At 44.9% G+C, this 22,515-nt stretch overlaps 1 protein-coding gene across 2 annotated transcripts in view; it reads right to left on the bottom strand.

Moving 5' to 3' along the window:
• kcnh1a (potassium voltage-gated channel, subfamily H (eag-related), member 1a) overlaps positions 1-22,515 on the bottom strand; it is a 303,671-nt gene that overhangs the window by 163,798 nt on the left and 117,358 nt on the right. For both annotated transcript variants that reach the window (XM_041178371.1, XM_041178377.1), the window contains one exon: positions 18,162-18,414. In XM_041178371.1, the coding sequence (XP_041034305.1) occupies positions 18,162-18,414 (253 nt within the window). The remainder of the gene's footprint in view (positions 1-18,161; positions 18,415-22,515) is intronic.

The following is a 22,515-nucleotide window of genomic DNA, read 5'->3' as shown; positions in this document are numbered from 1 at the left end:
ATGCTAATATTATTTCTGTCATCTCCTGTTCTTCAGCACTTCACAGGTCATATTTATTTTGCTGTGTGGTTATTTATTGACTTATCTCCTTCCCCTTGCTTTTCAAAAACTATTCATCTGCGATATCCTGAAGTTCCATAGATGCTGCCTGACCTGCTGAGTTTTTCTAGTGTTTTCCGTTTTTGCTTCAGATTGCTAATAGCTACAGTATTTTTAAAGATAAATAACAAGACTTGTTTTATTGGTAGAAAATATGGTTACATTTACATTTTTAATTTGACATGTATTAAGTGTTTTTAAATACATTTAATGGGGAATATCTGCATTATGCTTTGCATCCAAAATATTTCCCACAGCATATGTCAGCAAGATCCAATTTTTTACAGAATGAAATGAAGGATAAAAAGGTTTTAAAACCAAATTCTGCTTTTCTGCATTAAGTATCACTACATCACTGAGAGCTAAAACTGACCACGGTCACCACTTGAGGCAGATTTTCACTGATTTAAATATATTGGAAAATTTGGATATCCATGTTGACATATCCAGCACTGGATTTTGTGGTAAAAATATTGATTAAGCCAGTTACGCCAGTTCATGATCATGCCAATCAATGAAACACAAGAACAGGAATAGACCATTTAGACCCTCCAGTCTGCTCTGTCATTTTACGAGATCATGGCTGATTTGCAACTTAGCTCCATTTATCCATCTTTGCCTTTTGGTTAACAAATCTCAGATTTAAATTTAACAAATCACCTAGATCAGATTTGCGGAAGTGAGTCCAGAACTTTTACCATCCTTTGTGTGCAGAAGTTTTCCTAATTTAACTCCTGACAAGTCTGGCTCTAATTTTTAGACGATATCCCTAGTCCTAGATTCCCCAATCAACAAAAGTAGTTTCTAGCTACCCTATCTTTTCCCCTTGAACTTCTATTAAATTACCTTTTAACTTTCTAAATACCAAGGAATGCAACTCTGCTTAGTGTAATCTCCTAATTTGACTATGAGGGCCCAGGAATCATTCTGGTAAAACGATGTTGTACTCCCTCCAAGGCCAACGTATCCTTCCTAAGGTTCGATACCCAGGCCTGCTCACAGTACTCCAGGGGAAAAATTTTCCCCATTGTCCAGGGGTGGGCTGGGCCGGGGGCGGGCGCCCCCGATCGGGGCCACGCTGCCATTTTATGTGGGCAGGCCAATTAAGGCTGAGTGCTCCCTGTGCGGGCGGGGGGGAGATTACCTGAGTCCAGGCCTGTGCTCTTTCGCGCATGCGTGTGAAAGAGCGCAGAAATCTCCCTGAGGCACCTCTGTGCCTCAGGGAGATCAGTTTGACATTTAATACCTGAAATAAAGCATTTAAGAACTTTTAAAACATGTCCCCACATGAGTTGGGACATGTCAAAGAATTATTTTAAAACATTTTTATTGAATTTTAAAACCCTTCATGAAACCTCATCCCACCCTTGGATGAGGTTTCATGAAAAATGTGATGGCCACCTGGGCTCTTCACCTGCCTGTCAATCTTAAGGTTGAACAGGCAGCTCATTTAATTACTTTAATTAGTTTTTAACAGGCCTTAATAGGCCTTTGGCAGTTTGGTGGGTGCCCGCCCGACGTCACCACGCGTCACTTTATGTGTCGGCGAGCGGGCCCCGCCCTCGCTCGCTGAACGGAGAATTCTGCCCCAGGTATGGCCTAACCAATACTTTAACTGAAGCATGACTTCTACCTGCTTTAGCCTAGTCCTCTGGATGTAAACACCAGCATTTCATAACCATTTTGATTACTTTCTGTACTTGTTCATTTCAATGATATATGTACCTTAATCCCCAAGTGTCTTTGGACCTCCACTGTTTTAGCTTTTCACCATTTAGAAAGTAGCCTGTTCTATTCTTGTTTTCATCCTTTGAGAAGCTAATTAACAACGCAAGAAACAGCAGGAAATAATCTATTTCCAGAAAACAATATAGTCAAATTCATGCTGAGCTAGGGAATGCAAAACAAAAACTCAGTTGGCAAAACCAATAAAAGGTAACTTAAGCATTTAAGCTTATTGAACTGGGACTGTACATTTTCATTGATGCAGCAAATACTGAAAAAAGGTTTGGTACATAGTTGATTTATTGATTTTCTATCAGTCTCCTCATTGCAATATTTAAACCAGATGGATTTTGATAAACGTGTCCACATAGCAGCAAAGTTCTGACGGCAGCAACAGGTAAAAGACCTATGGAACTCCAAAAAAAATTTTTAAAAGCCTTTTTCGACCAAGATCTCCAATTTACATGCCATAATAATGACGTTAGCCTTGACTCAGTTGGTAACACATTTGGCTCTGTGTTATGAAGGTTGTGGGTTCAAGTCCCACTCCAAGGACTTGAACAGATAATACAGAAAAACATTCCAGCGCAGTACTGAGGGGTTATGACATTGCGCTAAAACAATGAAGTATATTTGTGGATAAATACACAAGGTTACAATGGAAGTAACTTTATTGACAGGTGTATGGTTTTAGAGTACACATGAAAATTTGCTATACTTGCACTATTTGTTGGTCCCTTGAGACCAGCATCTACTTTTCCTCCTCTCATTCCATCTTTAAATTGAAGATTTTCAGACCTCCTCATCTATCGTCTTGAGTGCATCTGATACTATCTCTGGAACATCAGTCACGTGTGATGTTCCTTCGTTCATGTAGGCACGGCTGTCATTAACACATTCATATGGAGGATATCATGACTTGTTCTAATGCAAGAGAAATTATTTTCTTCACACAAATAATGCTCTTGCATCCATTTTCAATGTGTTCACTTAAGGCATTTAACATCATGCATTCATTTTGTACAGGTTTGTCCAACCTTTTCGTGTGGGGGGCCACATTTCCATGTTTTTCCCTCTCAAGGGATCAATGAGCAAACTTTGTAAAGATAAGGTTTGCCACATTAAACAGGAAAAAAGAAACAACTTGCTGAGCAAAAATAAAACAATGTCAAAGCAATAATTTGATACTTGCTTTTTAAAAAAGTGTAATAGAAAAAGATGACCATTAGACTGCGAGAGGATCAGAGTATGTGTGTCTAGCTCATTCCCAAGGGGAAATTGTCCCTGGTTTGCATTAAGTGTGATAGCAGTTGGGAAAAAGGATATTTTACCCACTGGCCACAATGGCAGCTTTTTGCGTCCCTCCTCATAAATTATGCATTCTTGGGAAACACGCTGGCAGGGCGGCCTCTGACCTTCAGTAAACCAGGCACCATATTTAAAGAACGCCCCTACACAGAGCCAGCACTACCTAAGGGATTGGAAGCTGCTGGAAAGTCAAGACTGCCAAAGGGAGGAAACATGCTGCTCCCAAAATTAGAGACACCTCCCTCAATCGCCAACTGGAGGCAGTAGGGATGCCATGAAGTCCTCTACCCCTGCTCTGGGTGAAAACCAGCAAGGTCGCCGAACCAGCATGAGAGATGGTGGTAACCATGGTCAGCGCCAATGTCCTGCAAAAGAGGACAGCCACCCAGCACCAAAAGAGGATGAATGATCTCTTCCATTCCACCAGAGTAAGTGACACTTCTCATCACTTTCAACTTACACATTCACAAGCCCATTACGCATCCACAGGGATCTCACTCACTGCCAGTTCAAGGGACACTGCCATTCACTCTCACACGCACCTTCATCTGCCCTGCGAGTTGTGCCTTCATCCTGTCTATGGCACCATTCACCACCCATGCATGCCAGACATACTTATCGTCTGGCCTGGCAGGTGTCCTGCTTACACTCTCTCCATCTGTCTTCATGCAGAACAAACAGGCACACAACAAAAGGGAGAGGGCGCAGACTGGTGGAGGAATGCCCGACATCAAGGTCTTCACAGGCTTTGAAAATAGAGTCATCCAGCTGGCCGTCGATGATCTGGACCGTTCCTGTGCTGACAGTGAGGTCAGTGGTGCTCAACCAAGTGAGGATACAGCAGTGCAACATCCATCAGACAACCATGCTGTGAGTCAGTTTCCCTGTTCCGCAGTCTCCTGCTTTCACAGGCACATCTGGAAAGTAGTCGAGAGGGTCCACGACCCAGGTCCTTGACTCAAGCCCCAGAGACACCTCGGAAGGAGAATCTGATGACATCCTCATGAAAACCTGTCAGAGCATGCACCCACACCCTCTACCAGTGCAGACACATGCACCTTAGTGGGACCTACCTCTAGCTCCACAGCTCAAGGAGGGTACCACTGCCACACAGCATGACCCTGAAAGTAGCCTGAGGGCCTCCAGATCTCGGCCTTCCACAGGATGTCTGTCAAGCTCATCACAAACAGGGCATAACAGTCAGCAGGCTGCCTCCACCACCACTGTGGATGCCGGGGGAGCACCAAGAACACCATCAGGGTGAGGAAGATTAAGAAAATGTACTTTCCCTCTGTGGGCAAGAATGCTAATCACTTGTACATAATGTTCACTGTTGTAAATAAACTCCCAACAATGTCACCTTGTCGATGGCTCCTTGTTATGATGAGCAGTATTTATGTCTGTCTGAAGTGAAAGTTTGTTCCTGCACAAGATAATGGCAGGCGTCTCAGCCTGGAGCCTCACCCATGTGCTTTGTGCAACCTTCCCAACACACGGATGGTGCACCTTCAGTCACTGGAAACTCAGGGGAGGTTTTTGGGTCATTGGGTGGACTCAGGAGCGACTGGGAAATGTTCCACTGCTCATGATCGGCCCCCGACAGCGATTTCATGCTGGCTGGCCAATTAACGGCTCAGTGCTGCTGGCGTGGGGGCGGGAGGAGGGTGAGTGAAAAAGTCTGCGCACGCGCAGGGGAGCGCACACTGCAAGCTCCCTGAAAGCAGGGAGCTACATCAGGAAGCTGAACAATGTTAACATCAAAAATAAAGATTTTGAAAATGTGAAAAATATGTCTCCACATAGGACTCGCTCACATGAACAAGGACATAGTAAAAATGCTGTCAAAACATCTTTCTTTTAAATCAATGTTAGAAAACTCATCCCGCCCGTGGATGAGGTTTCCTAAAAAAATGCAAAGGCCGCCTAGCTGATTCACCTGCCCACCAACGTAAGGTTGGACAGGCAGTGAAAAATAACTTTTAATTAATTGATTAATGGCCTTAATAGGCCTCTTAATTGTCGGCAGGCACGCTGCTAACTCTTGTACGTGCCCACTGACTGGAATATCATGCGAGTGCATGATGACATCATCGCGTGCAATTTTACACCCGATCGGGTCGGGCACGCGCTCACCCGCAGGACATAAAGTCCTACCCTCAGTCATGCCTGCACATCAATTGGGCTTATCATTGCTGCCAGAATGTCCTGGGCCGGCAGCACAGAGTTCCGCCATTTTCTCTGTGTGCTCCCAGCACCTTTGAGGTGCGGCTGGTCCCCCATGTCATTAGCATCTGTGTCCAGTGACAGTATGGTCATGAAAGGTTCAGCTCACGATGGATGCCATTGAATCATGAGAAGTTAAAGTTTCCCCACAGCATCTCCACAATATGAACCTGTTCACAGATCGCAAGCGAGCTGCCAAAGGCCAGACAGGAGTCAGACATTCACATGAGCTATGTGAGGATCTATGCAGCATCCCCACTGCATGTCGTCATCATCCTCCTGGAATGTAGGGACCGAGGGTATCCGTTGCATCTCCATGACAGGAGCCGTATCACAGAGGTTATGTGCCCTGCCATCAGCCATATTGGAGGCAAACATTCACAGATGCAATGTAAGGATCTATGGAGTGTCCTCACTGAATGTTGTATCGTGCTCCACGAATCTAGTGGTTATGGTGACCTCCTGAGCGCCTGCCATGTCTAGACAATGCGATGGCCTCATCAGCTTCATCTTCGCCTTTGAGGACTCCTCACTCTCATCCCCGCTGACATCTTCCTCATCGGAGGAGACATGCAGCCCCTCCATCTCCTCCTCAGGCAGTTCCTCCCCCTGCTGCAGCACCAGGTTCTGAAGGGCACAGCAGGTGACGACAATGCGTAATACCCTCGGCGGACTGTATTGCAGGGCTGGACCAGGCACTGGAACCTCATCTTCAATAGCCCAGTGTTTTGCTCCACAAAACTCCAAGTTTCAGCATGAGCCTCGTTATACTTTCTCTCTGCTGCAGTCTGAGGTGGCCGCACGGGTGATATTAGCCACGTCCTCTGTAGGTAGCCCTTGTCCCCGAGCAGCCAACCCTGCAGCCTCTGTGGACCCTGGAAGACATCAGGGATCTGAAACCCACTGAGATTGTAGGAGTCATGGACTCTCCCAGGGAATCATGCACAGGCCTGCAGGATGCATTTGCTGTGGTCACAGACCAGCTGAACATTCAGCGAGCGGGAGCCCTTGCGATTGGTGTAGTTAACTGCTTGCTGCCACGGAGATCTAAGCGCCATGTGAGTGCAGTCATTGGCACCCTGCACCTGTGGGAAACCAGAGATCTGCACAAATTCCAGTGCTCTTGCTTCCTGGCTTGCCTGATGCCGGGTGAAATGCACAAAGTTCTGTGCCTTCGCAAATATGGCATCCATAACCTCCTGGATGCACTAGTGCGCAGAGGCTTGTGAGAACCCGCAGAGCTCACCTGTGAAGCCCTAGAAGGAGCCACTGATGTAAAAATTGACCTGTGGTCACTTTCATGGCCACTTGCAGTGGATGCCCTCCATGTACCCGTGACACCAAATCCTGCAGCACGTAGCATATGTGACCAATCAGTTCCCTGGACATGCACAGTCTTTGGCGACACTGGTTCTTGGTCATCTGCAGGAATGACAAGTGCCATTGTAGACCCAGGGTCTAGCTAGGGAACAGCTCACTATGGCTCTTCAGCGGCATGCACAGGAGCCCCAGCCGCTCCTACTTCTTGAGGGTGCTGCTCTGCCCTCTGTCCAGCCAGGGACCTCTGTGGCTCTCTTCTCCTTCGTCTCTGCTCCCTGTAATCCATGAGGCATACAGCTATGTCGCCAGGCTCCATGCTCCTTGTGTACTCCACCTGCAGGATGCAAGAGAGAGATGTGCAGGTCAGCATGGGTGTACTAAGAACATCTCTTGGTTAAGTCTGCATCCTGGAGAGTGCTGGCCACCACTTGGAAGGCCAGAGATTAGTGCACTGCACAGCTGCCCAAGACCCCACCCAACTCCACTTGACCAATTGGTGGCAGCTTCGCCCATTGGACTGCATGCTGTGCTCTCAGCTCAGGCATTCTCCTAACGCACACTGCAAGGCTGCGCTATTAGCTTAAACCATGGGGGAGACTCGTCCCATCCTGAAAGAAGACATCACAAGTGACTGCTCCACGGCCAGCTTTAGCAAGGAGATTGTACAACTTGCCCAGTCAGCCAATTTTTATGCAGCCCCCTAAAAATCTCATTAACTTGCAGTCTGTGCCTAAGGAGCGAAAAGTTCAGGAGGATCTGGTGGCACTTTCATGCCTCTGCTTGAATGGGCAGATAAACTAGAGGCCCGACTCCAAGCATGTCAGTGTAGCAGTGCCTAAACTGTCTCAGCTGTGGAAGAATGCTAACTTAATGCAAGGTTTCCCTAATGCGTGGCCGCTTCCCTCCACTCCCCTGCATGTGCTTGCGCACTACCATCAGTCCATGCTGCCTTGCACCACTCCCACTCCTGCCCCTCGCCCCAAAGACAGTGTAGCCCTTGCCCCGGCACTGCACTGTCAGCCAGCCAGGAAAAAATGACTTGTCTGTGCCCTCACCTGAATGCGCAGTACCTCTTCCTTGAAGTCGAAGGAGCGACCTTCACCAGTGCTGCATTAGTGTGCGCTCACCTCTAAGTTCCCCATAAAGTTCAGCTCACCAGGTGCATGCCTTTTAAATGCTGTTGTGAAACACATGCCAACATGTCCAGATGATCCCATGTGGGGAGATGATTTTGGCGAGCAGGCAAGATATGAGATGCAAATGCATTTAAATTAAGGACCCAATGTTGGACAGTGTGAAAGGCGGCCCACCATTGATGGATGGAGCGGGTGATCACAAACTGGTTTCACGACGTTTTGGCCTTCTCGCCCTATTATCCACTCATGTCTGCCATGATGCGCAATGCCAACAGGGGTGGAAAATTGCAGCCCTGATCTCAGGGTGCTCACTCACTCACCCTCATCCACTGTGTGAGTGGGTGTGAGTATGTGTTGGTGTGTGGGGGTGAGGTTGAGTGAGAACCCTGAGACTGAGAGTGAGCTGGATGCACTCTCCCTCTCTCCCTCTCTCCCCCACACACACATTCTCTCTCCATCCCACACACTCACACTCTTTCACTCTGTGTTTTCCATTCACTCTACCCCACACAATCTATCACTCTCTCTACCTGTAATGTTATGGTAGGTGGCATGTGCCAGGCTAACCAAATTCCAAAGGAAACTTGGCCACACTATCACAACAATCTTGCAATTTGTATATATTACGAGAAGGTTTGGGCACTGAAGTCAGAAATAATGAGTCCAGCTCTAGAGATCTTAAAGTTAAATTAAAACATTTACTAACAAGTGAAAAGAAAACTTAAACACATAAGATTTCCGTTATACAGTTACATTTAGTTTTATAACAGTTTGCACAAGATTTATACTTAACTAAGCTCCCAGCTACACACCCACTTTCAGGCAACAGTCCAAAATAGATTATTAATCTATAAGACATCCAGCAAGGTCACCATGAGCACCCACTGTTTCTATAAGGGAGGTATTTCACAGTTTCTTTCTCCCTCGCACTTGACAGTGAAACTCCAAAGACTTTTAACACAACCTTGGCTACTGGAACATCAAACTTCTTCAGCAGCTTATTCCCACAAGTCTGTTTCACACAGTGTACCTTTCAAGATCTCACATGGCCACTTCCATACATCCCAGGCCCCACAGGCAGCCTGTTCCATCCCTGGCCCCGCAGCCAGCCTGTTCCATCCTGAGCCATGCAGCCAGCCTTTTCTATCCCTGGCCCCGCAGCCAGCCTGTTCCATCCTGAGCCATGCAGCCAGCCTTTTCTATCCCTGGCCCCGTAGCCAGCCTGTTCCATCCTGAGCCATGCAGCCAGCCTTTTCTATCCCTGGCCCCATAGCCAGCCTGTTCCAACCCGGGCCCTGCAGTCAGCCTGTTCTATCCCGGACCCTGCAGCCAGCCTGTTCTATCCCGGACCCTGCAGCCAGCCTGTTCTATCCCGGACCCTGCAGCCAGCCTGTTCCATCCTGGGCCCCATAGCCAGCCTGTTCCAACCCGGGCCCTGCAGCCAGCCTGTTCTGTCCCGGACCCTGCAGCCAGCCTGTTCTATCCCAGACCCCGTAGCCAGCCTGTTCCATCCTGGGCCCTGCAGCCAGGCTGTTCCGTCCCGGGCCCCATAGTCAGCCGGTTCCATCCTGAGCCATGCAGCCAGCCTCCTTCTTTCCTTTTGCCCTCCCTGAATTCCTCTTTTTTTCCCCACTACACTCAACGACACTGATGTTTGCTGCTCCTTCAGAAACAGTTTCTCTCCCACATTTCCTGTTGATAGGCTCACAAGTGAGCCTATCAGTAGCAAACACGGGAGTGGAATGCCCTGTATTTGGAGGAGCAGTTCCTTTTAAAATATTCCACTCCACTTATTCATCTGACTGGCATTCTGAACAGTGGTTCCTTGGGCCACATAGAATGGCATCGGGGGCCACAATCCAGTCTATGGACCACACGTTGGATAGGCCTGATTTTGTACGTTGAATTTGCTACATTTAAAATCACATAAAACTATGGAGAAAAACAGTTGTAATAGTGCATGATGCCACTAAACATCAGTATGACATGGGCACAGCAATTTAATTTTCCAAATTCCATCAGATGTTAAAAATGTGACCTGAATCATATCAATTTTACTGCAGCAGTGCTTTAGTCTAGTCTGAATCTCACTGACAGCGCAGGGCGCAGGTATACTATGTTCAGAATATGCAATCAAACTTAATTGGATCTACCCCAACAGCCCACAACAAGTGACTCAATTAGTGGTGAGAATAAAATATTTAACACCCAAAGAAGCCACAGTTCTTCAACTCCCAATCTCTATAGAATGGCAAAAACATTACCACAGTCCTAAACATTTGTTTGCCATCTGTAACAAAACAGTATTAAAATCCTTGAATCAGTTTAGCTCTAAGACCCGAAATAAAACATGCTTTCTTTATACAAAAACAAAAATTACTGGAAAAACTCAGCAGGTCTGACAGCATCTGTGGAGTGGAAGACAGAATTAATGTTTTGAGTCCGTATTTCTCTTCTTCAGAACTAAAGAGAAGTAGAAATGTGGTGAAATATATACTGTTAAAGGGGGTGGGTCAGGTGAAGCGGGACAGAAGGCCAGTGATAGTTGGAGGCAAAGGAAAGATTGCAAAAGATGTCATAAACAAAAGGGTGAAGGAGTGTTGATGGTGGTGATACTGGCTAAAGGAGGTGCTAATGGTGACATTAAGAGTAGACATCAGAATGAGCAAGTGACAGATGGCTCTAGTGGGGGCGGGGTAGGGGGAGGGAATGTTGTGGGGAAAAAAGATCGAAATAGGCTATAACATGGGGATAAAACATTGAATGGAAATAAATTTTTAAAAATAATAATAGAAGTAGGTGGGAAAAAATATATATATAAAAACTAAAAAATAAATATCGAAAAAAGGGGGATCAAAAAGGGGTGAGGATGGAGGAGAGAGTTCGTGATCTGAAGTTGTTGAACTCAATGTTAAGTCCAGAAGGCTGTAAAGTGCCTAATCGGAAGATGAGGTGCGGCTCCTTCAGTTTGCGTTGAGCTTCACTGGAACACTGACACACCCTATCTCTATCCACACTCAATGCTTTCTTTATAAATCTTTTGTCTTGCCTCACACTGAACACAGAACTCCTCTCTTAACCATAAAAACTTCATCTTTCACTCACAATGTGTAATGTGTGTCCTATTTACACCAGATACTGCATACCCTTTGATTACCAAACAATGCTTCTTTTTACTATCCACATGGGTACATCAATATTTCATAATAATTCCAACAAGTAATTTCCTGCTGATGACTCCGGCACAGCCATCATATTTCATTAGTTTAATCATGTCTCACAAATCAATAGTGATTACAGTTCCATTCAAGCACAAATAATGTCTTTTCACAAAATATTGTGTATATAATACAATTTTACAATCTGAATTTCTAAATTTGTGCTTTGCTGATCACCCTTTAACCCTACAAGAACTGCAATAGTATTTTTCCACCAACTTAAAAGCAAAAATAGCTTTATGGCTTTTTGATAAAAATTGTATGTTTTAAAACCTGGAACACTTGACATGCAGAATTATTTGTCTCCTTCATACCGGCAACTAAAATTTTCTAATCTTATTGTTTATTTTGATTATACCACAACACTGTATCTCTATATTAGCTGCCCGAGAACTAATCAAAGTATCATTTCTCCAGTCCTGTATCTATTTACTCATCTGAATAAACACAAATGCTTGATTTATTAAGTACTAAGAAATAAAAACATTATTGATTAAAGTTTGTCATTCTAATCACATCATTAAACACTGTTTACATCTGGGTATGTCTATGTTATCACCACAAAGAACGTTGAACATTTGTACACAGCAAAAGTCCAGTATTTTTCAACCTAAATATACCATATCTTACATAAGATTTGATTAATCATCAACCCTTCTTCCATATTTTGAATTGATTGGTTGGTTAGTTGCAACTGACAGATCAAGTATACAGGATTTAAAATGTTCTGGCCTGGCCACTTTAGTTATCAGCTCCTTGACTGTAATCAATGGATAATGGCAGCGAAAACTCAGGGGAGTGCTCAGTAATTATTGCAGCAGCAGCTGGGTCAATAATATCAATGCAATTCCTGTGTAGAAATTTACGCTGTGTTTGAGAGGAATTGACTGGCCTTTTCCTGTGACACATGGTAAGATATGATATTGCAAGGGCAGTAAAATCAGAACACAGCTCACCCATGGCATTGATGTCTCTGCTCTGGCAGTGGAGAGAGCTGGGCTGCGTGATTTTATTTTGAAGTTGGGGCAGAAATTAATCCAGGTGATGGGGATCTCACTTGCCAGCTGGAGAACCAGCGGGAGCCTCACATCGCCTCCATTGGGAAGACCCAACATATTAAGTGTTTATCAGGAGCCCAGGGGTGGAAATCCTGCCTCCGAAGAGCTGCCGGACAACAAGCAGCTGTCCATTTTAAGCAGCGCCACCAGGAGCGGTGGCAGCTGCCAACAATGAATCCACCCAGGCCCAAGATTAACAAAGTATCCAAGGCCAAAGGTGAGGGCCAGAGGTATGGGTGTCAGGGGAGAGAAGGAGGTTGGTCGGAGACAAGGGCAGGGGGGTGTTTTTCAGTGCCCCCTCCCTCGCCCCCACCACCCATTCCTTTTATCAGGTCCCTCGATCATGCACTGAGTGCCTTTGATGGGCCCCATTGGAAACTCATAAGCAAACCCGTCAAAGGTTTGCTTTTTGGGCTTCCTTCATGGTAACTCCTGCTGATCATTGAATTCCAAAGGTGGTGGAATGAGACTTTTAAGTGGGCATTAATTGAGGCTGCACTGGAACTCATGGGCAGAAGATGCATCAGGTGTATCACAACTGCCAAGCTGGACAATATACTCCACAATCATATTGGCCAATTTGCCCTCTTTTTCTCTTCTCATTGATCTTGTTACTGAGTGGTATTGTTTTACTCGTTTCTCTCTGCTAACTCTTGTAACTAACTACCAACTCTTGCCCCTCCATTCTCTCTCCGGATCCATTGCAAGTAACCGGTCTATTTGCAACAGAGGAAGGGGAGGAGAGCCCTGCTGAAGAGATACCATACTCCTTTACCCTTGCAGGCACCGACTCAGAAACCGGCACACCAGACTTTTTAGGAAGTGAGTTAGAAGAATTCTCGCTGGGAGATGCACTGAGCACCAGTGTGCAGGATCAAGGACAGGGGCTTATGGTCCAGGACTCAGCTTTCCATGGGGTAATGGGGGAGCCCACATCTTAGCCCTGCTGCAGAGGACACATATATTGGGTTCAAGGGCCCAGACAATAGGAGACAGTGGTTGTGCGCTACCAACTTACCAAGTGTACTGAAGTGTTTGCTAGCCTGAGCATAGAGTCAGGCAGTATGGAGGAGTCTCCAGATTGTCTGGAGTCAGCATGAAGGGTAGCCAAACATGGAGCATTTGGTTATCCTTATTCACAGAGCAGCAGGGCCCTCAGTTATGGAGAATTGAAGCAAACAAAGCCTGCTGTCATTATAGGCCTGGGTTTGAACATCTCTAGCTTCTGGTGCATTAAGGAAGGCAACAAACCATTTCTGAAATAAAACAAAAACAGAATTACCTGGAAAAACTCAGCAGGTCTGGCAGCATCGGTGTAGAAGAAAAGAGTTGACGTTTTGAGTCCTCATGACCCTTCAACCGAACTGAGTGAATATTAGAAGATGGATGAAATATAAGCTGGTTTAAGGTGAGGGAGGGGGGGTGGGTGGGGGGAGAGAAGTGGGGGGGTGGTGTGGTTGTAGGGACAAGCAAGCAGTGATAGGAGCAGATAATCAAAAGATGTCACAGACAAAAGAACAAAGAGGTGTTGAAGGTAATGATATTATCTAAACGAATGTGCTAATTAAGAATGGATGGCAGGGCACTCAAGGTACAGCTCTAGTAGGGGTGGGGTGGAAAGACTAACAGGGCATAAAAGATTTAAAAATAATGGAAATAGGTGGGAAAAGAAAAATCTATATAAGTTATTGGAAAAAACAAAAGGGAGGGGGAAGAAATGGAAAGGGGGTGGGGATGGAGTTCAAGATCTAAAGTTGTTGAATTCAATATTCAGTCCAGAAGGCTGTAAAGTGCCTAGTCGGGAGATGAGGTGCTGTTCCTCCATTTTGCGTTGGGCTTCATTGGAACAATGCAGCAAGCCAAGGACAGACATGTGGGCAAGAGAGCAGGGTGGAGTGTTAAAATGGCAAGTGACAGGGAGGTTTGGGTCATTCTTGCGGACAGATCGCAGGTGTTCTGCAAAGCGGTCGCCCAGTTTACGTTTGGTCTCTCCAATGTAGAGGAGACCGCATTGGGAGCAACGAATGCAGTAGACTAAGTTGGGGGAAATGCAAGTGCTTGAAAGGAGTGTTTGGGCCCTTGGATGGTGAGGAGAGAGGAAGTGAAGGGGCAGGTGTTGCATCTTTTGCGTATGCATGGGGAGGTGCCATAGTTGGGGGTTGAGGAGTAGGGGGTGATGGAGGAGTGGACCAGGGTGTCCCGGAGGGAACAATCCCTATGGAATGCCGCCAGGGTGGGTAAAGGGAAGATGTGTTTGATGGTGGCATCATGCTGGAGTTGGCGGAAATGGCGGAGGATGACCGAATGCGGAGGCTGGTGGGGTGATAAGTGAGGACAAGGGGGATCGTATCATGTTTCTGGAAGGGAGAAGGTGTGAGGGCGGATGCGCGGGAGATGGGCCGGACACGGTTGAGGGCCCTGTCAATGACCGTGGGTGGAAAACCTCGGTTAAGGAAGAAGGAGGACATGTCAGAGGAACTGTTTTTGAAGGTAGCATCATCAGAACAGATGCGATGGAGGCATAGGAACTGAGAGAATGGGATGGAGTCCTTACAGGAAGCGGGGTGTGAGGAGTTGTAGTCGAGGTAGCTGTGGGAGTCGGTAGGCTTGTAACGGATATTGGTGGACAGTCTATCACCAGAAATTGAGACAGAGAGGTCAAGGAAGGGAAGGGAAGTGTCAGAGATGGACCATGTGAAAATGATGGAGGGGTGGAGATTGGAAGCAAAATTAATATATTTTTCCAAGTCCCGACGAGAGCTTGAAGCAGCACCGAAGTAATCATCGATGTACTGGAGAAAGAGTTGTGGGAGGGGGCCGGAGTAGGACTGGAACAAGGAATGTTCCACATACCCCATAAAGAGACAGGCATAGCTGGGGCCCATAGCCACACCTTTTATTTGGAGGAAGTGAGAGGAGTTAAAGGAGAAATGGTTCAGTGTGAGAACAAGTTCAGCCAGACGGAGGAGAGTAGTGGTGGATGGGGGTTGTTCGGGCTTCTGTTCGATGAAGAAGCTAAGGGCCTTCAGACCATCCTGGTGGGGGGTGGAGGTGTAGAGGGATTGGGCGTCCATGGTGAAGAGGAAGCGGTTGGGGCCAGGGAATTGGAAATTGTTGATGTGACGTAAGGAATCATGGATGTAGATGGGAAGGGACTGGACAAGGGGAGAGAACATGTGAGGGGCAGTGGTGCCATGGGAGAGGCAGATGCAATCTTCTCTCAGGATAACATTATGTCTGCTTCCTGCAAATCCCTGAACCAGTGCCATGCAGGTGCCAGGCAGCCATTTGAGCTAGGATGCCCTGGCTGCCAAGAGACTGCATACAACAGCTCTGCCTTCTCTGGACACAGATCCTCGAAGTGACCCACCACAGCATCTCAAATATCTACAGTGGATATCTTGCATCTTTAACCATTGTGGTAACATGTAGTATGAGCACCAGATTAGGCAAATGAACACTTAAGACAGGCACTAGGGTATGCACTAGTGTGACCTTTAGTGACCTGTTAATTAACTTTTCAATTCGGAACAATTTGGAACCAGGGTGCAGAATTTCTTTGGATTGGGGTTTGACCATCCCTGGTGAAATAATTACAATGCTCATGCTGGTGTTCAAGTTGAAGACATTATTCTGGATAACTGTGTCTGATTGTAAGAGGGACTGTTGGTATCAGGGGTGGGGAATGAATAACCATTGATTTATTGCCATAAAGCTCTAGCAGATGGCAGTACTGCTAACTTTTGCTCTTGTTCTGGATCCTCATCATCCTGCTGTTCTCTCTGCTCCTGCATCTCCATTTCTTCCTGCTCAGGTGGCTGCAAGGGTTGCCATCTCTGTAGAGCCAAGTTGGAGAGCATGCAGCAAAATGTAACAAATCTGGAGACTCTCAGGACTATAATCCACAGGACTTCCATGTCTATCCAAATAGGGAAATAATTGTTTCAGGATGCTGATGGTTTGCTCAAAAAGCACTCTGGGAAAGATTTGGCTCTAATTTGTCTGTACTTGGACAAATTTGTTTTTACTTGGATTCCTGATAAGTGTCATGAGCCACGTGCTCAGTGTCTCCAAACAGCTGGTCTGGTATCCAATGATCAGGATGGTAGGGAGTATTGAAGACTGGAGCAGGATAAAGGCATTATGACAATTGCCAAGAAACATACCAGTGATCTGCACAACACATTATCAGCTGACACACACCAGCTGAATGTCAAGTCAATGGAGGGCTTACCTATTGCCAACACAAGTAAATATTGGCCTAAAAGCCCCCAAGCAGTAAAAAACAAATAACCAGAGACTTATCCGAATGCAGCTGAGGATGCCTGTAAATAATGTTGGTTCAACCTTCTTCTAAATGTTGCCACCAAGGATTTGTGGGTGGGTTTTAGAATGAGAGAATGCTGCATCCCAAATGCACTTTGTTACAAAATCAGTTGATTCCTCACTCAATCTGGAGTTATTCAGCACAAGAATCGTATTGCTGCAGGTATTAATTGAAACTTTTTTTTAAAGTATTGGCATAAAGTGCAATCATGAACCATGGGAAAATGCCAGAAGTCCTTTCTTGCCATTGAAGCTAATTTTGAAGCCAAAAAATTGCCGTAAATCATACAGCTGAATAAAATCCTAATAATAAAATACTTACACTGCATTACTCACAATAAGAAGGAAGATTAGCTGTCTTTTGCTATGTAACACACATTTTATAAGGACCACTTATTTATGGCAAATAATTTAAATTGCATTTGTTTTGCAAGTTTTCAGTTAACAAAAATAACTGATGCAGAATGCTCCTGCAATCCTCAAAGCATCCAATTGTCTTAACAATTGTTTAACTATTTGCATATCACATACCCTGTAGTTTGAGGATCATGTGTTACATTTGATAGCCTATTGGTTCAGTTTGAACAAGACAGATGGATCATCAAACTTTGAGCCAGAAAGAAGCATTTGAATTTTGCCATCTATCCCCAAGTGCCAAGAAATGTTACCATTCCATTGCTTGCTCTTTCTTTCTACCTTTTGTAGCACACCTACCTTCAGGTAGCTTTTAATCATTACACATGTATAGGTCAAACATAACCCATTTTGGGCTTCACATATTCACACCTTTCTGCTTAGCTTCTATCTGCAAATCTACTGTTCCTCATGATAAAATGAATTACATACACATACACTTCACTAACATTTTGTCTAGTTAGCAATGATTGCTAAGTTTATAAGTATTGAGGTAACTTCTAAAATATCTACACTTTAATAAAATAAACGGAATCCAACTTTCTGTGCTATGTAGAGCTTGCCTTACAAGCTCACATAGGAGGGATTTTTAATATTAAAATCCAAGACTTAAACCAGAACTTAAGAATCTAGCGAATGAGATATTAAACTGAGGCCCTTTCAGCTGGGCTTAAAGGACCACCAGGCACTACTCAAAGAAGAGCAGGGGAGTTCTCCCATTTTCCTGGCCGATATTTATCCTCAACCAACAGCTAAAACAGGTTACCTGGTGAGTGTTTCATTTCTGTCTTTGGGAGGTTGCAATGCACAAACTGGATGGCATTTTTCCTACATCACTAGTGTCTACACTTCAAAAGTATTTAACTGATTGTGAAACAAACTAGGGCATCTTGAGGTTATGAAAAGCATTATCAAAAACATTTTTCCTACTAATAAATGGTTCTTACCTTTAGAACTTACTCCATTAAGGGCGCTTGTATTATCCGTAATCATCTATTGCATGACCTGAATGACATTTTTTAGAGCCACAACATTTAAGCTCTTAAGCATTTTGTTTTGAAAATGCCAATGGTGTGCTATGATACCATTAGCAAATATTTCAGTTCAATGCAAATTCATTTGGTACATTATATAGTATGCTGTCATACTGACAATCAAGACAATCAAAAATTATACTTTTAGGTATTTTTAGAAGCTTATAGTTTCCGTAATGCATAGCATCATGATTGCTTGAAAGCATATGAGTTCCAGCTGTCTGACCTCTAATAGCCTAAATGTCAGTCTATCATCCACAAAAGTAACCTGAATCAATACAGCATGTTTTCAAGTCTTACCTAGGATAGCAACAACTTCGTCATCTTGTATTACTTCCAAGGACCCAGAAACCACAAAGCAAAGGTTGTCCACACTTTCGCCTGCATGGTAAATTAAATCTCCTGGAGCACTATGTATGGTTTGAAACTCTATTGCCAGAGCTCGGAGACAGCCATCACTTGCAAGTCTAAATGCTGGATGCTCTTTGAAGACTTTGCGGTTTAAGTGGACACAAATGTCTGCTCGCATATCCTTAGGGCAAATTTCTAGAACCTATAGAGAAATATACAAATAGAATTAATTTTTGCTTCATAATTTATTAAAAGACTACTAGATAATTTTGTAGATGTCATACACTATACAGAAAGAATCTTGCGTACGAGCTAAATGGAACATATTCTTCTGTAATGTACAGAACAATCCATTCATTTTTGGTATTATTCAATCCTACTTAACCTGTGAATATAAATGGAATTAGCAAAATCTCATCAATTCTTTCATGCTTCCTCCATATAATAGAGAAGAACAGGCCATTTGTTTTTACTACATCACTCAAAGAGTCAGGAAAATTATAAGAATCACATAACAATAATGCAATTAGTTGAGCAATGCTATATATATTAAATACAAGTTACTAGAAATCATTGTTGTTTGTTAAGAAGTGTTTCAGCATTACAGGAATATAATATGTAATTAAGTACCATGTTATTCAAGATTAATATTAATATATCTTTTTCTTGGCATGTAGCGAAAATCAGCTTCAACATACAACTTAAGGTATTTGCCATTTATTTGTGCTCCTTTTAAAAGTGATCCTTTTAGAAATGAGGTTGCCTTAATGACATAAATTCTGACTACATCATGGTATTCTTGATCAGTACAATATAAAATCATGTACTAACTACAAGATTATGAAAAGAAAAACACGCTTGCTAAAAGGATGATGCATTGCAAAAAAAAACTCTCATTGCAGCTTTGGTACTTCAAAAACAAAATAATGGAATGGGGCACTAATGTTAAAATGAAAAAAAATATGCAGCTTTCTGTTACTCTTTGCTTAACATATTCCTAGAGATAGCCTGCAACTTAGATGCAAGACATGGAGACAATATAATGATTTATTCATGATGTATATTCTAGAATCAAGTTGCAACTAAAAAAATCAATACAGTTACGGACAAGTGAAATCTCTGTTGCTAGAGCCACACTTCAACTGCATAGCTTGCAACAGTATATACAATAGCATATTCAGTTTGAGATTCAAGTGGGTTTCAATTAAATAGTAGCTAGTATATTAAATTATATTTACTTGTAGAATGCTAGAAGTCAAAATTCTTGCTTAATATCCAAAAGTTTCCCCTTTGCCTTGTAAGGGAATGAACCTCTGCCTGCACCTTAGGAGACAAATAATTGCAAAGGGACAGAGACAGGGACAGAGATTCTTTATTCCAGTAATTATGGATCCTTAGGCTTAATGAATGGGCAGAAATGCACCAGTTGTTGAGAGTACTAGCCTCCATCAGGCAAATTAACTGGACTCCAGGAGACAAGGATGCTTTTTTTGCAGGGCACAATGGCTGAGCTGGCCTCAACGATCTCCCTCCCAAGCAGGCAAGTGAGCACAGGAGTTGCTGCCTGTCATGGGTAGACTTGAAGTGGTACTAATGTGCCCTCCCATAGATCTCTCCGAGCTCTGCTGGGAGAAAAGAAGGATAGGACAGTTGGACTGCTGCACGTTAGAAGGCTGACTCAATGGGCCCTTCAGAGACATCAACTATTGTCTCATGGGACTGAATTTTCGCAGAGAGGCAGGAGACAGGAGCCAGGTGGATCAAAGCACACCTCCAGGGGAAAGCTGATTAAAGTTAAGATTTTTGTGCGGGGAAGTCCTTAATTGGCATGGAGAATTTCTTGTCCACTTAGAGCCAGTGGGCGAGAATGGAGGTGGGTCAGATGAAGAGTGGGACTCACTTAGACACAAGATGGTAGCCATCACTGAGACTGGTGGTTGTCCTTTGTTTTGTGCCATACACTTCCACCACACTGGAGGGAAGCAGATCACAGGGGAGCTGGAGACCTGGCACCTGCAGTACGGCTGTCCCTCGCTTCTTCGATACCGAACCAGGTCTAATGCTGAAGGTTGTGAGGGAGAGGAGGGAAGTCTTTGTCCTGGAGGAGGCCATCTTGCTGTTCAGCATCATCTCCCTCTGCCTCCAGTTCCACCACCCCTCTTACCTCCTACTCCTCCCTGGATGACCTGTCTCCTACCAGGCCCTCACCATCTTCAAAATCCATACTTCTCTGAAGGGAAATGTTATGGCGAGCACAGCAGCCACTGCAATGACTGGGATCCTTGGAGAAGGATATTGGAGGGGACTACCTAAATGGTTCAGGCACTGGAATCGCATTTTTAGAAGCCTGACGGCCTGCCCAACGGTTGTTATACTGAGCAGGTGGTATTGGTTGTATCACCTCTGTCTGGGGCTCCCATAAGGAGGTGAGTAGCTATCTCTTCAAGGGACATCCCTTGTTCCCAAGGATCCATCCATATATTTTGGAGATTGGAGTGAAAATCTGAGGCAGCTTGGACTGCTGGGGGATGAAGGAGCCATGGCAGCTGAGAGGAAAGTAAGCACACACATTGAGGAAGTTCTTGTTGTGGTAGCAGACCATTTGGACATCGAAGGAGCAAAGGCTCTTTCTGTCACTGGATGCCTCGATGGGTGCAATCGATGATCCCCTGCATCAGGGTAATCCAGTGATGGAGGTGAAACCCCATGCCCTCTGTCCCTGCAAGGTTCCATCTGCCCTTAAATGAATGAGCTCTCCTGCTCTGGGAAAGAGGACATCAGTGACCAATGAGATGCAATTGTGTGCAGCCACTTGCAAGATGCCACTAAGGTCAGTAACTGATCCTTGGAAGGAGCCAGGAGAAAAGACCTTCAAGACAAAGGTGACTTTGATGACTACTGACAGGGCTTGGTGACCAGTGCTGGTCTCCTGTGATGAGGGCACAGATCTTTGTGACTATCTGTTTGGAACATCACAGCCTCCTGTGGCACTGGTTCTTACTCATCTCCAGGCAGCTCTGTCTTCGGCAGTAGATCCTGTGTTGAGGATTCGGCCTCTGTTGTCTTCAAGCCCCTCTTTCCTCTCCCTGCTCTCCTTATGCCTGGGGTTCTGCTCTTCCTACAGAGGATGTTGTTCCTCATCATCATTGAATCAAAATCTGACTGTCATATCCCCATTGCCAGCTGGAGCCATCCTTCTGGGCAGGTGGTCACCCAATTCACCTTAGCAGCTTTGCCAACAGCTCTTCTGCTCCTGCAATGTCGGGACTGTGCTGACTCCATTCAAAGCCTGGGTGCTCAATGCACACTCTCCCTGCCACCTGTGCAGCACCATGGCACTCCCTTACCAAGTGCCCATTCCCCCTTTGCCCCACTGGCCCTCTTCTGGGGTTGGCTGGCTGCCCATTCTTTACCTGCCTCCCTTCAGCTAATCAGTTTCTGAAGGGGCAGGAAACCTATACACCCTTTAAACATTTAAAGTTACAGTTCCGGATTTCCATCCTTGAGACAGGTGGCAGGAGTTGTGCCCACAAAAGTGAGATCTTCATTGCCAGGGAGCTAATTCGGGCTGGAATTGGGCCATTCAACCCAGGAGAAGTTTGGAGGTAGCCACAGGGGCTGCAGGTGTGGAGGTGGCCTGTTTAAAAGGTTCACCAGTGCTGTGGGACTTTGTCCCAGTTAAAATAAAAACACAAAGGGCCTCCAGATCTCACCCCTCATATCCCCTCACTCTCCAAAAACTCCCCATGCCATCTCATGTCCCCCGCCTACCTCCTAAGGCCCCTCATGTCCTCTATGCCAAGTTCTGCTTTTCCACCCACCCGCTATGGCCCTCCATACATCCATGCCATGCCATGGTACTTCCATGCCCAATAACCCACTATGCACCGTCTAGAACCAATGAACCTTTTTCTGCCCTGTAGTATGTGTAAAAAAAAGCTTTGAAAAAAGTAATTCATTCATAATTTTCTCAGGCACTCTGATCTCTGCCGTTAATTTCAAAAGGTTTGTTTACACAAGGTTAAGTGATTTCAAGGGTTTGTGGTTTTTGTTATTGATACTGTAAAGGATCTGGATGATTGACACTTTTATCTGATTTGTAGTGAAATAATTTTTTCAACATAGGGGAAAGTTATAAGGGGCATGAGGGGCCATAGGGGGTGGGTAGAAGGGCGGAGCTGGCATAACAGACATGAGGAGGACCTTTTGAACTTACCTTTCAAAAGATCCCCTCATTCAGACCACGGTTCATGACTCCTCTGAGGGGCTGTGAACCACGACTCTTTAAAAATCTGGCCCCAAT

The sequence above is a fragment of the Carcharodon carcharias genome, chromosome 2 (genome assembly GCF_017639515.1).
Source record: "Carcharodon carcharias isolate sCarCar2 chromosome 2, sCarCar2.pri, whole genome shotgun sequence".
NCBI lineage: Eukaryota > Metazoa > Chordata > Chondrichthyes > Lamniformes > Lamnidae > Carcharodon > Carcharodon carcharias.
Note: the sequence above shows the minus strand (reverse complement) of the source record. Positions and strands in the feature narration are given on the sequence as shown.